The sequence below is a fragment of the Solea solea genome, chromosome 15 (assembly GCF_958295425.1).
Source record: "Solea solea chromosome 15, fSolSol10.1, whole genome shotgun sequence".
In the NCBI taxonomy this organism is placed as follows: Eukaryota; Metazoa; Chordata; class Actinopteri; order Pleuronectiformes; family Soleidae; genus Solea; species Solea solea.
Window position 1 is genome coordinate 12,925,746 of NC_081148.1, and position 16,072 is coordinate 12,941,817.

At 40.8% G+C, this 16,072-nt stretch overlaps 2 protein-coding genes across 2 annotated transcripts; one reads left to right on the forward strand and one right to left on the reverse strand.

Annotated features, from left to right (window-relative positions):
* The first annotated feature begins 907 nt into the window (after nt 1-907).
* On the forward strand, nt 908-7,087 carry csgalnact2 (chondroitin sulfate N-acetylgalactosaminyltransferase 2). Its single transcript, XM_058651175.1, has 8 exons — nt 908-1,038; nt 3,117-3,967; nt 4,037-4,253; nt 4,378-4,479; nt 4,567-4,745; nt 4,837-4,931; nt 5,048-5,129; nt 5,221-7,087. Exons 2-8 carry the CDS (start codon nt 3,316-3,318, stop codon nt 5,511-5,513), a joined length of 1,620 nt encoding a protein of 539 aa, XP_058507158.1. The 5' UTR covers nt 908-1,038; nt 3,117-3,315; the 3' UTR covers nt 5,514-7,087.
* sec23ip (SEC23 interacting protein) lies at nt 7,009-15,576 on the reverse strand. The gene is made up of 18 exons (XM_058651176.1): nt 15,322-15,576; nt 13,564-14,075; nt 13,254-13,461; nt 12,910-13,103; nt 12,649-12,738; nt 12,413-12,533; nt 12,093-12,182; nt 11,867-12,008; nt 11,053-11,261; nt 10,863-10,960; nt 10,492-10,659; nt 10,171-10,266; nt 9,828-10,004; nt 9,584-9,739; nt 9,202-9,304; nt 8,224-8,406; nt 7,977-8,139; nt 7,009-7,475 (listed from the first exon to the last, which is right to left on the reverse strand). The coding sequence occupies exons 1-18, from the start codon at nt 15,455-15,457 to the stop codon at nt 7,394-7,396; spliced, it is 2,928 nt and encodes a 975-aa protein (XP_058507159.1). The 5' UTR covers nt 15,458-15,576; the 3' UTR covers nt 7,009-7,393.
* Between the last annotated feature and the right edge of the window lie 496 nt (nt 15,577-16,072).

Here is a 16,072-nt window from a genome sequence, read left to right on the forward strand (position 1 = left end):
GGCTGTGTGACTGTGTGACAGTCGTCGTGTGCTTCCAACCTCACAGAGGCTCCAGACTCCTGACATCCTTAATGGGAATTAATAGACAAATTAACAAAAGAAGGACTAAAATAGAATCTCACCCGGGAACATTTCCTGGTTTACTCACTGCACCATAGTGATAACAGAGGCGATGTTTGCATATTAAACAAGTGATCTGTCTCCAGTTTCTGTCCAATTCAGCGGTAATGCAATTCAGAGTTGTCAGCATATGTTTCATCACAGATAAGAGAAAAACAAAATACAGTTACAATAAGAGATTGCACATGTCTAAAAGTAGTGAAATAATAGTTAAATTTGTTTCTATTGATTAGTTAATCTCTCAGTGAAAGACTGAAAAGTTAATATATTTGTTTTATGAATAACTTGACGGAGAGACATATTCAGCATTTATGAAAATCTCACCTTCTTAAGAGTGCATTTAATGAAAAGACAAAGAAATAAACTGACAATCAAACATAAATTACATTTATATTTACATTCAGCTTTGTAAACACAAATATCATCTCACGTCTCACTTCATTTTTTAAACTGGTGGATGCTTGATCTTCTTCCACACCATACATTTAGGAATATGACAACTTTCCATTTAAAATAACAAGGTTTGAGAATAAACCATAGTAGTCAGGCAAATTAAACTTAATCCCCTCCAAAATTTACTCTACATAATACAATAGTCTACATTAATCCAGAATAATACATTGAAAGAAATAAAGAAAGAAAGAAAGACTGAAAGAGACTCATCGTGAAAAGAGGAATAATGTGCCTGTAAATGCTGACTCAGGATAATAATCATGACAACAATCATGGATCTCTGCCGTGTTTGATGACGACATCGCCTCCCAAACTCCCATTGGTTACTCGTTGACCGGAAGTAGACTTCGACCCACTCTTTTCTCTTTGCTCCGTGGCATTTTGCTGCTCAAGCTGCAGCTGCTCTGCTTTCACCACTAACTCGTGGCTCTAAACACGGACAGGGATGGAAACAGACAGGAGTAGGTGAGTAACTGACTGTGAACAGTATATCTCATTTGTTGGCCGCCGAACAGCCTTGAAATATCATGAAAGCGTAGTGGAGGTCCGAACATCGCGAAGCTAGCGATAGAACCGTGTCAATATCCGGTTTAGACTCTTTCAAAATAAGCGTCAAAGAAATGTTTGCAAAGTTGAGAAAGATTTCATGTAAAAATAGTAACAATAAAACGCATCTTAGAAGAAAACAATTGTCCTTTTTTTTAGCTTTTGTCTTATTACTTGTATTTACCTTTTTCACTTGTATGTGCTTTAGTGTGGTGTTTATTGTTTTTCAGGAAGGATTCTATTGTTTCAGTCTCATTTTTACTTTGCCTATGACAGTGCTTTGTAAACTTGTGCTTTTAAAAGTGCTGTTAAAAAATTACATTATTAGTGGTAACAGTATCACTACTTTGTTATCAAACAAATGTGTGTGGCACACTGTGTTCATTAAATATTAGCCTGATAGACTCGTAAAACATTATTTTAATCTAGGTTACTGAAATTTAAAAATTCCCTATTGATGTGAAATAGTTTAGTCTGAGGTCAGGGTCATTAGACGAATACTTACACGCATACCAAGAGAAATATAGCACTGTTTTGTGTTATTTAAGCATACTCTTTTGACATCCTTATTCTTACACACAAGAATATTTTAATCCTCTCTAGTGAAGGATCTGTAATATATAACTTCCTTTTTGAGTTTGTGAAGGGACTGGTAGGTTCTGCATTAACACAGCTAAATAAATATTCTGAAAGTACAGGTTTAGTTATTGGTTTATACTGGTTTAAACTTAAATATGTTGCACAATGGTAAATACACGTTAGACAGTAATTGTAGTCACCAAAAAGTCCAAAGTCATGTTTAATTAATATTGTGTTTATATTTGCTTTAAATACCTGAAAGTCCTCTGCATGTTTTTTACATTTAGTTGTGCTGTCGAGATACAAACAAATGGTTTGACAAACACTGTAGGTGCTTGAAATATTGGAGCTATAATTCTCTCTCAATCTGGTACTTTGGACTCGGAGCCCTGCGGGTTTACATTAGAGCTGTCAGGAGTCAACTTTATACGCGCAAGCCCAGGTTAAGTCTTCTGATGCCTGGTTAGAGAACAAACAGCAGCAGTGAATGTGCTGAGGGTGGAGCTTTTGATTTGTGTGACCTACAAAAAAAAACTTGTGTTGGAAGAGTTTAGGTATTAAAGCTCCAAAGTATGGGGGAAACCAGAGAACAAAACATATTTAAGGGCATGTTAATATCAGAATCAGTCTGGTTTATTGCAATGTTTTTGTTATGGTGCATTACAAATATAGCAATGGTAAAGCAGAGTAAGTGCTCATATTATGCAAACCTCTACCAATGGTGTTAAGTGTCAGTGCACTCAAAATCTCCACATTTCTTCCTTGTGACATAATATACATGTCCATGAAATGTCATCTAAATCCATGTTAATGTTTTTGATTCACGTTGTTCACAATCAGACTAACACGGGCAATAACATCACCTTGTTTTAAAAGTTTTAAAATGTTTAGGATTAATAAAGAATAAAGCACATTCAATTTCAAAGAGTAAAAACCATCACTACTGGGATTACTTCGAAAATGGTGAACTCATGTCACAACCTTTTAGTTTTATTATCTAAGTTGTCTTGTAAATTCGCTTGTTCTTGAGAGTCCCTTTTTATTTTGAAGTAAAAACCGGAAGTCAGGCTTTAGTAGCTTGCTCATGTTGTCATTTTCCAATTTTCTCTGTACTGTTGTTTAGCTGAGAGCTAGTCTCCGTGTGCTAGCGAGGACAGTTAGGTGAAGGTATTTCTTCTTGTCTCTTTCTTAAAAATTTAAACTGAATGTTTTTCGTTGTCACTGTTGCTTCACAGTGAACATGCTGGTCTATGTTCTATTCATTGACTGAGAATGTCAAAGACAGTGTGGTTAATCATAGAGGTTGAATGGATGGTAACACACATTAAATGTTATAAGTGTGACTGTGTGACTTTATTCTGAACCAGACCTTTTTTTCCTTGTATTTGTCTTATGGTGAATTTCTGTGATTTTTCCAGGTGATCATCACAAGGATTTGCACGGGACCAATGTATGAAAACACTGATTCCTTTGAGACCAGAACCAAGACCTTCACAGTAAAATGACACAAATGGCCCTTTGAATCACTAAGATGTGCACACGTATATCATAACAAGTCATGTGATCTGTGGGGAAAGGGAATGCAGACTTGTCAGCTATAGCTTGCATGTGAGTGTGATGCCCAGGCGGGGGTTGCCGCTCCAGGGCCGGGTCCGCTGGATCTTCCTGGGGCTCTTCCTGCTGCTGGTGCTGCTGCTGTTTGCATACCTGCTGGAGTGCACCCCACCGGCAGATGTCAGTCTGGTCCTGCCCGGTCCAGCAGGAGAAACCTATGGTAAGGAGTATTACCAGGCCCTACTGCAGGAACAGGAAGAGCGCCACCTGAGCCGTGCCACCAGCCTCAAACGTCAGATTGCCCAGCTCAAGCAGGAGCTGCAGGAAATGAGCGAGAAGCTGAAGCTGCTGCAGGACAAGAAAGAGCTCCCTGGGGTGCAGGGCCTGGCAGAGACTAAAGACCAAGAGCCGGGAGATCTGCTGGAGTATCTGCACTCTCAGATTGACAAAGCTGAGGTCAGCACCGGTGCACGCCTGCCCAGTGAGTACGCCCTGGTTCCCTTCGAGAGTTTCACCACATCTAAGGTGTATCAGCTGGAGATGGGGCTGACACGGCACCCAGAGGAGAAACCTGTCCGCAAGGACCGCAGAGACGAGCTGGTGGAGGTCATCGAGGCCGCACTGGACATTATAAACAACCCTGATGAGGAGGACGGTATGGAAGATGACATGCCAATGCAGAGACAAACCTACACAGAGGTCCACTTTACTGAAGGTAAGACTCTCGCTCTCGGACTAGCAAATAATGAGTGAAGGAATGACTGAAAGCTGATGTTTTTGACAGGGCTGTACAGGACAGAGCGAGACAAAGGTACACTTTATGAGCTCTTCTTTGCCAAAGAGGATTCCAGCAGCTTCCGTCATGTCACACTCTTCAGGCCTTTTGGTCCTCTAATGAAAGTCAGGAGCACCTCTGTAGAAACATCGGGAATGATTATTAACATCATCGTTCCGCTGGCGGGCAGAGTGGAAACTTTCTCACAGTTCTTACACAACTTCAGGTGGGAGGAAATCACACACGCTCCAACATGTTCACTTCAAATTTGTATTCATACTGTTTTTCCTTGTCGCTGCACCGTACATTATGCTAATTTGAATGTGTATGGTTTATGTTAATGTCTGCAGGGAAGTGTGCATACAGCAGGACAGACGTGTGCACCTCACAGTGGTTTATTTTGGGCATGAAGGTCTTCAAGAGGCAAGGTCATCTTTGGAAAAAATGTCAAGGTTTGCCCTCTCATTTAAAAAAAAAGAGCCTTTGATGTGCTTTTTTTTATGTGTATATTTTTTTTAATGGCAATGTATGTATTTCAGGGAAGAGAACTTCTCCAATTACACCCTGATCCCAGTGGATGAAGAGTTTTCTCGAGGTCGGGGACTTGATATTGGAGCCCATGCCTGGAAGCGAGGCGACGTATTAATGTTTTTTTGTGACGTTGACATCCATTTTACACTGGAGTTCCTTAACACCTGTCGTCTGCATGCTGCCCCAAGTAGGTTTTATGTAGTTTTTCAGTCTTGAATTTTTGTTTTCAGGCAGAATGAGGTTAAATGTTCTGTTCTTTGACTATTTATGTGTTCTAGACAAGAAAGTCTTCTATCCAGTGGTGTTTAGTCTGTACAACCCTGCCATAGTCTATGGAAATATGGAGCTGGCTCCACCAATTGAACTCCAACTGGTAAGGATTTTAAAATTTCACTTTTAGCTCATATATGTGTAATTCTTTTTATTTGCATAAAACTTATCCTGTGGTGCTGATTGGTTTGAAATAAGTGATCGTCTGTGTTTCAATAGATTCACAAAAAAGATGCTGGATTCTGGAGAGATTTTGGGTTTGGAATGACATGTCAGTTTCGCTCAGATTTTCTCAATATCGGTAAGCACTGATCATTTGTGTTTATCGAAATTCAACAGTAGAATCATGAAAAGCTTTTTCAAGTTAAGGCAAATGCACCTCATTCCTGCAGGAGGGTTTGACCTTGAAGTGAAAGGCTGGGGTGTGGAGGACGTCCACTTGTACAGGAAGTATCTACGGAGTGACATGATAGTGATCCGGACACCGGTGTCCGGTCTTTTCCACATGTGGCATGAGAAGCAGTGTGCGGATGAGCTGACGCCCGAGCAGTACCGCATGTGCATCCAGTCCAAAGCCATGAACGAGGCCTCGCACTCTCACCTGGGCATGTTGGTTTTCCGCGAGGAGATCGAATCTCACCTCCGCAAGCAGGCGTTTAAGACTCAGAGCAAAACGGAGGCCTGAACAAACTGCTGCGCACATCATCATCAACATCATTCCAGCGTTTGGACTGTAAGGTGTGAACGCATCACAGCAAAGACGTGTTAACACGGATCCTTTTGCATTTCAGTTGCAGACAAATGAATGTAGAGAAATGGGCTTTGATCTACGACAGGCTTTAGCACGGTACGGTTCATAAAGAACGTCAGCAGGAGAACAGGTTCATTATCAAATCAGACAAATATTTAACAGGGATGGCTCAATATCACTTTTTCATGTTTGATACTGATATCACAGCCAAAATAACACTTGTCTGTTTTACTTTTTCTTTTTGTTCAGCTCATCCCTAATGTTTAACATGCAGGTGGATCCTTACGCTTTATTTTCAGGTAATATATTTGTTGGATTTAGCTTGACTTGGTGTTTTACATACTGCAAACATTGTAGTTCTCTTGCAGCCATCTCACCTGCTTCGAAAACACCCGACCTGCAACCAGATCCTTCACTACATTCACTTTCTCTACTGCTAACTGCTGAATGTGACGTCAGCCACAAGGTCTCAACTCCTTCAGGTGATTTATTTTCCCCTTAAAGTTTTAAAAACTGGGACATAAATGTTTTTAAAACTACCTGACAGAAATGGTAAAAAGTTGCACAAATGAAGTTAAAAATATTAAGTCGACCCTGTAAGAACCACTGAATATCCATTGATTCCCAACGGTGTCTGTCAATATTAATCTTTGACTTGACACAGTACAGTATTAACAATCGTCTATTGAGCATATTGTTTGTGTTACTATGGTACAAATATACTGTGTGTGCAGGTTTCAGTTTGGCATTGTGGTAAAAAGGGACCTTTTTTGTGTGTTTACCATTAAGGCACGATCTTCCTTTTTTTTTTTTTACTGATGACTCGTGTCATCATGTGATCAGTTTATCAAAGTTGCACGTTGATGAAATAGTTTAAGAGCCGGGAGAAAAGATATGCTTATAGCATGCAGCGCTATAATATCAGGACTGGATCGACTGTTTTGTCACACACACGCACTGTTTCCTAATTCTGGACTGAGATTGAATGTTACAGCCATTCTTGTAAATACTTTCTACTATGGTATTTCTTTATGTCATACATGTGACTTGAATACTCGTCATATGTGCCTACATGCTTCCAAGTGTCGAGATTGTTCTGAACAGTGTTTGAAGCTGTGTCGATGGCTGTAGGCCTGTTCGTTTGATTTTAAATTCCATTTCATATTGACAAAGAATGTTTACAGCTGAAGAGTTCAGTCACAGGTTTAAGTACAACTATCAAAACAGGAGGTACAACAGAGGAGAAATGTTTTATTTCCCCCCAAAAAGAAACCAGCTATTCTACACCTGTACTGGACAATTAAGTTTCAGTCAACATTTTTGCAGCTACTTCAGCTTTTTGTAGATAGTCTTCGAGTTTCCTTCGCCCTGCAGAAGAAATGTTACACATCTTCCTCTCAGAAATACACAACAATTCAACCAGCAAGAATCCGTGCAAGGAAATGATTTATTTTGACATTTTGTCCATAGAATAAAACAGAGAAGGCTGCATTGACTGCCGCTTGTCATTTCTGCTGTTGGCATTTCATTTAATCGTCTATATTCTCAGTAAACCGGACCCATTATATAATTTATTCTATAAAAACATAATATCAAACTTGTCAGGTGTCTGTAAATCATCTAGTTTAAGCATAATGTTTCTTAATTTAAGACAAATGGCATAATACAGTTGTATTATTCATCTGTATACAGTAATCTACATTAACAATGAATAGGAAGAAGAAGAAGAAAAAAAATTAAAATCCTGATGTGAAATAAAGCTAACAGGAAAGTATTTAGCTGGCCTTCTTTTCATCTCAGGTACTTCACTGAATTTAATGTGCCAAGTGTTCTGGGTGGATCCCCATTTCTTTGTAGAGCTCTTTGAGAATAAGCAGGGCAGTGTCCTCAGATTGCCTGAAAAATAAAAGAAAACAACAATATATTAACATAAAAACGTACATACTATTAACTATTAAGTTAAGTGGTTGCGTGACAGATGTGAGTGTATTTCAGACAACGTAGAGTTTATGTGAAGGCTCTTAATCTGAAAACCACCTCCCTCAGTGCTGAGAGAGTCAAAAACGAAATAAGACGAAATGTGATTATTTAAAGCCCTTCTACAACAAGTCTGCACTCAGTTACAATTTTGATAATTGGTAAAAAAAAATAAACAGTGAATACTGCTCATCACAATTTACCAGTGTGTTGAGCAGTAGTTCAAACCCTAAAGACATTTATGTTACTCATATGACGAGGAAAAGCAGACAAATATCACATTTCATGCTGACCTAATTTTGGGCAGTATCACTAATAACGATAACAAAATAGTTGATTAATTGTCTGCTGATGGGAAAACCCTGATGATCGGTCTGATTGCATGTGGATGAAATGGAAGAGACATGCAGATCTCCGTACCAGTAGCAGAGGTGACTCTGGAGGGCAAACAGGTATTCATTGAAGCTCTCGATGGGCTTCTCTTGCAGGACGTAGTCGATGCGATTCCCTCCATTCAGCATCCCGATCTTCACCTGAGGCTCCTCCTCTTTCGGTGGCTCCAGGATCTCTGGGATTTTATGCTCTGCGGCAAATCAGGATCGAGTCATTAATCACACAAGACGGTTACAATTTACACCACATAGTCATAAGTCTTAGAGAAACTCACCTTCCTCCGCTTGCTTCTCCTCTTCTTCAATCTGATTGGCCACGAGGGCCAGCTGGGCCTGGAGCTGGTCAGATGTGGTGTGAGCGCGAGCGAACTCGTTGATCGTCTGCCAGGCGGTTCTCAGAGAGCTGATGAAACCGTGCTTCAGGTCTGAGCCCATCCTGGACAGACTCTCCTTCAGCTCTGAAACACAGGTAAACATTTTCACTCAGCATGACTTTTTTTTTTTTCTTTTTATCATCTTGTCTACAAAATGAAACCGCGACATGCTGCACACCTCCTTTTCAAAATGGTAACATTTTCAGACCAAAAATAAAAAGCAGAAGGTAAAAATTGAGCAATTTTGACCTTTAGCTACTATTTCTCCCATAGACGCCCCAAATAATTGTTACTGTACCACAATGTAAGAATGAATTCTTTGTATTTTGCCACCACTCAAATTAAGGCACCACATCCATAAGGGACAGAAAGGATTGAACTGAGGACAAAGCGTTCACGAACACAACAGCAACTCAGATTAGATTCTTCAAAAGACATGTAGCTGTGGCGGCTTCTCATTTTCACTAAATGCTTTAACATACATGTAGCTTATGGCTGAACAATTAAATGTATTCAAATTAAATTCACATCGTGAAACGACAATTAGAAAATCACAAAGGCAGCAAATTTAGTGCAAATTATGTCCTAAGTAAATGACATAACTATCTATAACACTATTTCAAAAAAAGGGATATTTTACATCTTCTAAGCTTTTGTGATAATTGAGTTCTATGTTCTGCACAGATTACAAAATGGAATTCACAATGTTCTCTACTTTGCGTCAGATTTTTTTCCTTTTTCCTTTTTTTCCTTTAATGTTGTTTCCTGTGGTAACGCTCCATCGTGTTTTGAATCTATTGACATAATGAACATTGAACAGAAACGTGACTTTATATATATACATAGCACAAATTTAAGAGAGCGGAGAGAAAGTTGTACCAAGATGAAGCCTCTTCCTTCCTTTGTGATGAGGGATCAGAACAGGCTTCAGCTCAACCTCTGGCATTATCATGGGCTCGATCCTGTACGCAACAGGGTCCAACTAAAACACAGGGATGAAACTATTAGAGAGCAGAGCATGAAAGCTATGATGCTTTCATCCTATACTTCCATGCAGAGAGATTTATGAAAGCATATTTGAACTAATGTGTAAAGTTACTGAATGAAATGCCTTTTCACACTGGAATATGTAAAGTTGTACCATCATATACAACAAACACATGATCTCATGAGTCAAGAGGCTGAGTAACTTTTAAAAAGCTATGCTTTCAGGGACAGTAATTCCTTCAGGATGCACAGGTAGGAGGAGCAGCACGTTTACCGGATGGTAAATATTGAAGAATCCCTTGCATGTGGGCAGCTGGTATGTCTCCTCGATCTTCTCCACTCCGCGCACTGTGAGGAACATGCCAATCGGAGAACCCAAAGCAAAGAAATTCACAGGCTCAAAGTCCAGAGAATGGTAGACCACTGACACCTAGAGGACAAAACATCAGAGAGGTTCAGAGACATTCTGAGTTTTTCATGTCGCATGATCCATGACTGAGTTCTTAAGTCCCATTCACCTGCCCGGTGCCAACTTCAAAGTAATTGTAGTCGACGTGGATGGAGGAGACGGTGTTGCCCACAGGAAGCTTCTTTACAACAGGACCAGGGAGAGGTTCAGCAGGTGGAGGTGGTGCAGTGACCTGGCTCGTCTCTTTGATCTCTGCTTTCTTCTCCTGGGCTGCTTGACGTGCAGCCTACATGGATGACAACACAACCACGACAAGTCACTCACGAAACTTACTAAAGAAGAGATGTTTGGCAGTTCAGATTCTTTTGGGTGACGTCTCGACCAATTGTAACTTGGTCTCGTCTGTACTAACAGTCGATCCTTTGTGAGTGGAGGTCTATGCAGGGTCTTACCTGCTTATTTACTCTTTCTTTCACAAACTTGGCAATCTTTTTCCTGGGACCCAGTGGGATTCCCATCTCCTTCAAGTCCTCAATTGTGCACATGAGCTGAAAGAACATGAAAAAAGAAACAAACTTAGAATGAAAATAATAATATCAGATAAAACAAAAGCTTTTGTGAAATTAATTTAGCATTTTTAAATATTGTCAGCTTCCAATTTGTCCCTTCAGGGTTAACTTTTCTAACAAAACTGTATTCTTACATTTTCATTCTTTGACCTTTTTATTTTAGGTTAAAGTTACCTATAACCAGCAGAAAATAATTATTCTTACAAAAGATTCATTGTCAATCTTCTCCTCATCAAATGTGCTCTTGTACTCGGATAGGCCCAGATTTTCAAGCATCGTAGAAAGATCTTCAAGCTCCTCTGCATCTTTGGCCTCCTCTTCTACAGTCGGAGGAGCAACTGCGTTATTCTCCAGTGGAACGGGGGCTGCCACCTAACACAGTAAGCAGAAATGGCAATGATGTATGGCAACATGAGATTAGACCCGTTATTTACACCAACAGGAGCAAGGACATAAAATGTTTATGGTTAATTCCTCACATTCGGTGTTTCTTTTAATTACAGTTTGTGATTAGCTGGATAATAGATGATATGATACTGTGTTTATATGACCAATTAATTTGACTGATGTGTGACCTGATTGGTTTCTCCATTCAAAGTGTGCTCATCAGATGTGGCCATCGCAAAAGACTCATCCTTCTGATTTGAAAGCAGGTCAAAGAGAATCAGGGATCCTGAACAAATAAAAGAGAGAAAACAACACGTTCTATGTGGGGGAAAACAAACCAACAGCAACAGATGAGAGGTATGTGAACTGATTTAGTACCTAAACTGTGTCCAGCCACTGATATTCCCCCTCTGAAGTCTGGGTTCCTCTTCATGAACAGGGCATACAGTCTGTTAATCTCAAGGGCAACTGTGTCCATGATGGTCTGGCAGTAAGTGGGACTGTTGTAGAAGAGGACGTCTAACAAAGTCTCATTTGTAAAGTGACGTAGTCGTCCAGTACTGGGCAGGGTGATCTTCTTAATCCTCCTGCACAGAAAAGTAAGCCTGTGATTAATGAAGTCTATGATAGGATAGGTCCACTAATATTATTAGTTTTTCCTTTTTGTTGTCAAAGCATTTAATAAACACTGTCTGTGTTATGCTCTATTAGAAATCCATTAAAATCACATCAGTGAGTTACATTACTGTGACATGGCAGGCGACCTCCAACACTAACACAGTACTTTGACTTAAACCCCTGCTGTCCTAATAACACCAAATAAGTGTTAATCCACAGCTGAAAATAGTCCCTAAAACCACTGTTTCCTCCTTTTTTTTGAAAAACACAATACAATAAAATACACGGCCATCCAGACCTTCCATAAAATGATGTTATATTACTGACTTTGGCTATCTGCGTGGGTTTTCTCTGGGTTCTCTGTTTTCCTCCCACAGTCCAAAAACATGCAATATGGAGATTAGGTAACAATTGGACGCTATAAATTTACCATAGGTGTGAGTGTCAGAATGATTGGTTGTTTGTCTCTACTGTATATGTGTCGCTGTGATAGACTGGCAAACTATCCAGGGTGTACCCCGCCTATAGCTCCATGTCAGTCTCATAAATACTATGTAAACCTAGGTCTCCGTACCTGTCTACACCAGTGGCGTCTCCATGCAGAGCCGCGTACCACTGGACAGGAAGGAACTCCACCCTGCTGATGGCGTGCTCGTCCATCGGTTTTTTAAAGTGACTGTGCAGAAGCTTTAGCGACACGCTGCGGAAGTCATCCACTGAAACACAAACATTTGAAAACTTTATTTCACAAATAATGTCACCACAGAGGGCCATAGTACCTGACTGTTTCGGTTTCTCACCACACTCGACCATGCTCCTAAATCTCAGGTCACACACGGGACCGATTCCATGAACCATGAAAACAAGATGATCCACCTTGGACAGCTCACCTGGAACAGATAGATGCACACAGTGGAAACAAACAAGAGAAATCCTTCACTCACCACTTTCTTTCTCAAGCGTTTCAGACATACCAGAAAGGATGTCATTTTTCTTTTTTTAAGCAGTAAGCTTCCACTTTGGCTTACTACTACTTTGGTAGTATATCGGATTTCTGTCCAGAAACACTCCTAAATGTTACACACTGGACCTTGAAAGTAAAAAAGAGGAGTTTCACTACCATCAGGCACTTCATCGTGGTCGTCATCTAACCCTCTCTTCACCACTCTGGGTCTGGTCTGCCCATCCTGAGTCGTGCCCCACTCATCTGGAATGGAGGATGGCTGAAACTGCACAATCACCTACAGGTGCAAAGAGAACACTTATCACCACTGATTAAGTGTAAAAAACTATTTATAGGTTTAATCATCACAAGATAACAATCACTTAGCACTTATTAGAAGGAAGAAGGGTCACCTTGGGATTATGCATGACAATGGTTTCTCCTGAGGGGAACTCCAGTCTACGGTGCCACTGGTTGGTAGATACAGCTTTCTTATATTCGACCTATGTGTTGAGACACAAACACACAGTCAATCATTTACAAAACAAAGCTGTGCATTAAAACTGATGCAGCAACTGGATTTAAAACAAGAGTGACTAGAAGTAATAATCTAAAAATGTCCCACTTTTTGCCAACATGTCCGTTTTCGGGTCAAATGTGAAAGTGAAACAAACCTCTAGCTTCTCACTGAAGTCTTCAGAATACGGGATAAAGCGACTGTCTGTGTCTCCTTTGTAGAACCACGTGCAGCGCCGGACCTCTGTGGGCTCCTCTTCCCAGTACACCGATGTCCGATTCCGGTCATAAAGCTGTACGTCATATCGTCCTCCTTCTGTTCGCACAATCACATTTTCTGGATCTGGCTGAACTGAAAAAACAAAAAGGTCAACTTGACTTTAGAGCAGATCACACTTTGACTAGTAATGACTGCATGATAAATGGTTGTGAAAAAAAGCAATAATGATATTACAAAGTTAGTGAATTAAAAAAAAATATCAACATGAAAGAATCCCCATACCTGAGTTGAATGTCTCCTCTAGCTTAAGGGAGTCAATGATACTGAAAGGAAGCCAGACGCTCTTTGACTCTACTTGCTTACAGAAGAACCAGTGAGGTTGAACAGGTTCATAGATATTGTAGTTGTATGGCATCATGGGTCCTGCTGGCACTATTGCTCCGGCACTGGTGGCTGTAGGTGGAGGTGCTTGAATTTGTGTAGGAGGAGGCTAAAGAGAGATGAGAATAATCCTTTGTTAAAAACTTCTTCTTAATGAGTGGATCAAGTATGTGACGCAATCAACAGGAGCCAATTATAAACTTTTAAGCACCTTTGTGAATGTGGGTCCTGACGGTGGGAATGTCTGTTGTGGAGAGCTGAAGGGGTAGGAATTGTGCTGCTGAGGTGTGTGTGTTGGCGGCAGGACCTCTGGTGCTGGTATATAAGGATTGACTCTGCTGCTGCTGGGGGTGTGTCGGTAAGGGTTATAACTCTGTGGCTGCATCTGGGGAGGTGGTGGGGTCATTGTGGTGGGTGGAGGTGTGTGACGGCCCATTGGACTCTGGTAAACTACATTGCCAAATGCTGTAGGAGCGGCGGGATTCATATGTGGACCTGTAGGTGGTGGGACCATGCCAACACTGCTAGGAACAGAAACCGGGCCTGTTGCTGTAGGAGGTGCTGTTGACAGGGCCGGTGATGGGTATGGCGACTGGCCAATGGATGCGAATGGATCACTGCTGGCTACGGGGCTGGAGAAGTAGTTAAATGTAGACGGGGCAGATCCATTTCCAGAGGTCTGACCCAGGAAGCTGTCTTCTTCTCCTACATCAGTGGAGTCATCTAAGGGACATTAAAATAGTCAGTCAGTCAGTCATCATCTACCGCTTTATCCTCCACCAGCGGGTCGCGGGGGGTGCTGTGCCAATCTCAGCTACATCGGCGATAGGCGGGGTACACCCTGGACAGTTTGCCAGTCCATCGCAGGGCCACACACAGATAGAGATAAACAACCATTCACTCTCACACTCACTTCTATGGTCAATTTAGAGTGTCCAATTTACCTAATCCCCACATTGCATGTTTTTGGACTGTGGGAGGAAGCTGGAGAACCCGGAGAGAACCCACGCACACACGGGGAGAACATGCAAACTCCATGCAGAAAGGCCCTTGTTCCAACCGGGGCTCGATCCCGGGTCTTCTCGCTGCAAGGCGAGAGTGCTAACCACTACACCACCGTGTGGCCCCCAATTAAAATAGTAAGACATTTAAATTAACATGATTATGTGAGGGACATACAAAACACAGCATACCTACCACTTTGTTAAGGAATACAAATTCAACTAATCTTTAACACAAATATCAAACCGGATTATCACAAGGTGCTAAATCACTGCATTTATACATGTAAATATTGTAAAGATGACCTGCTAGAGTTCAACCCTGGGCATCAGAATGAGGAAGAAAGATGATTTAAGGGACTTTAAACATTTCAGTGTTGTTGGTGCCAGAACAGCTGATCTACTGGGATTTTTTTCACATAATCATCACTAAGATTTACAGGAAATGGTACAAAAAAGGGAACATATCCAGCCAGCAGTTGGGTATTTAAGACAATCTCTAAATGCACAACATGTAGATCCTTGAAATGGATGAACTGCAGCATCTCCACGTCACCGACTTTACTAAATACACATACTAACTAAATAAGTGAGGAGCATCTGTTCACTGTGTAAACAGGAGCCAATAAGTATTCTCTATATATAACTGACTATAATTGGAAAAGGCGAAGGCAACACCCTCTTAGAACAGGATTTTAAACTAAAACCTTAAGTATTAAGCAGATTTCAAGAGTTCAGATGTTTTGATTTATGTTACTCTATCGTTCATAGTTTCAGACAGGAAAACAAGCACGAAATTAAACATTTAGTTCCGACTGACAGACATCTGCTAGCTGTTGACACTGTTGTTTCTCCCCTGTCTCTATTCCTGTGAAACTAACTGAGAGATGAGAGCAGCACAGGAAGCTAGCTTAGCCTGTGACTGAGGACACAGTGGACATTTCCCCACAGTCAGTATTTAATCTCACCTCCTGACAGCACCGCTGGACCAGTGGCCTGGCTCACTGGCATGAAAGGCAGATTGAAGTTAAACTCCGGAGCGGCGCTAAACAGTAAGTTAGCCCCGGGGTTAGCAACATTATTATTATTTTTTCTATCTGCCATTTTCCCCTACAATTACACGTAGCCACTACCGGAGCAGGTAGGCAGTGCGCCACCTAGTCTCCAAGCAGCGAACACACACGTTTAGCTGATCCCCACCTCATCAGCTGCACTAAAGCAGTGGCACACATAACTTATAGATCTACTAAAGTCGTGAGGAAACAACGGATGCAGCTCCTTCTTCGCTGTTGGATCAAACTAACAAATGAATAGTGTATATATCTTGACTGCCATCTATTGGTCATATAAGTTACTTTTCCTCTATTTTGGTGTTTCTGTTTCATGGTAATCGCCAAACAACAACGCCATCATGTGGTGTGGACCTCTGTCCGAATAAAATGGATTAAAAAAACATTATCATTAGCGAATTCTTTTTTCCTAATATGCTGAAGAAGCTAACTAAAATACTGCAATTTCTTTGAAGAAGATAATGTATGTTCACATGTTACTCACTCTTTTATATGTTATAGAAAAACGCAATTTTCTCAATCTAAAAGAAATTTACCTTGAATTTAAGTCGAAGTCGAAATCCAAACACAGCCCATGTGAAGCACAGCGAGTTATTATTTTTCTATAATCAAATTTTTATTAATTATATCAAATACCACGTGCTGATTT

Bases quoted from the DNA above. Each gene is read 5' to 3' on its own strand.
- csgalnact2 (XM_058651175.1), top strand. From the start codon at position 3,316: ATGCCCAGGCGGGGGTTGCCGCTCCAGGGCCGGGTCCGCTGGATCTTC. The intron at 4,480-4,566 runs GTTTGCCCTCTC...TATGTATTTCAG, and splicing joins TCTTTGGAAAAAATGTCAAG to GGAAGAGAACTTCTCCAATT. The intron at 4,932-5,047 runs GTAAGGATTTTA...GTGTTTCAATAG, and splicing joins CACCAATTGAACTCCAACTG to ATTCACAAAAAAGATGCTGG.
- sec23ip (XM_058651176.1), bottom strand. From the start codon at position 15,457: ATGGCAGATAGAAAAAATAATAATAATGTTGCTAACCCCGGGGCTAAC. The intron at 10,267-10,491 runs GTAAGAATAATT...ATGTTCTTTCAG, and splicing joins AGATTGACAATGAATCTTTT to CTCATGTGCACAATTGAGGA. The intron at 10,005-10,170 runs GTAAGACCCTGC...TCATCCATGTAG, and splicing joins AAGAAAGAGTAAATAAGCAG to GCTGCACGTCAAGCAGCCCA.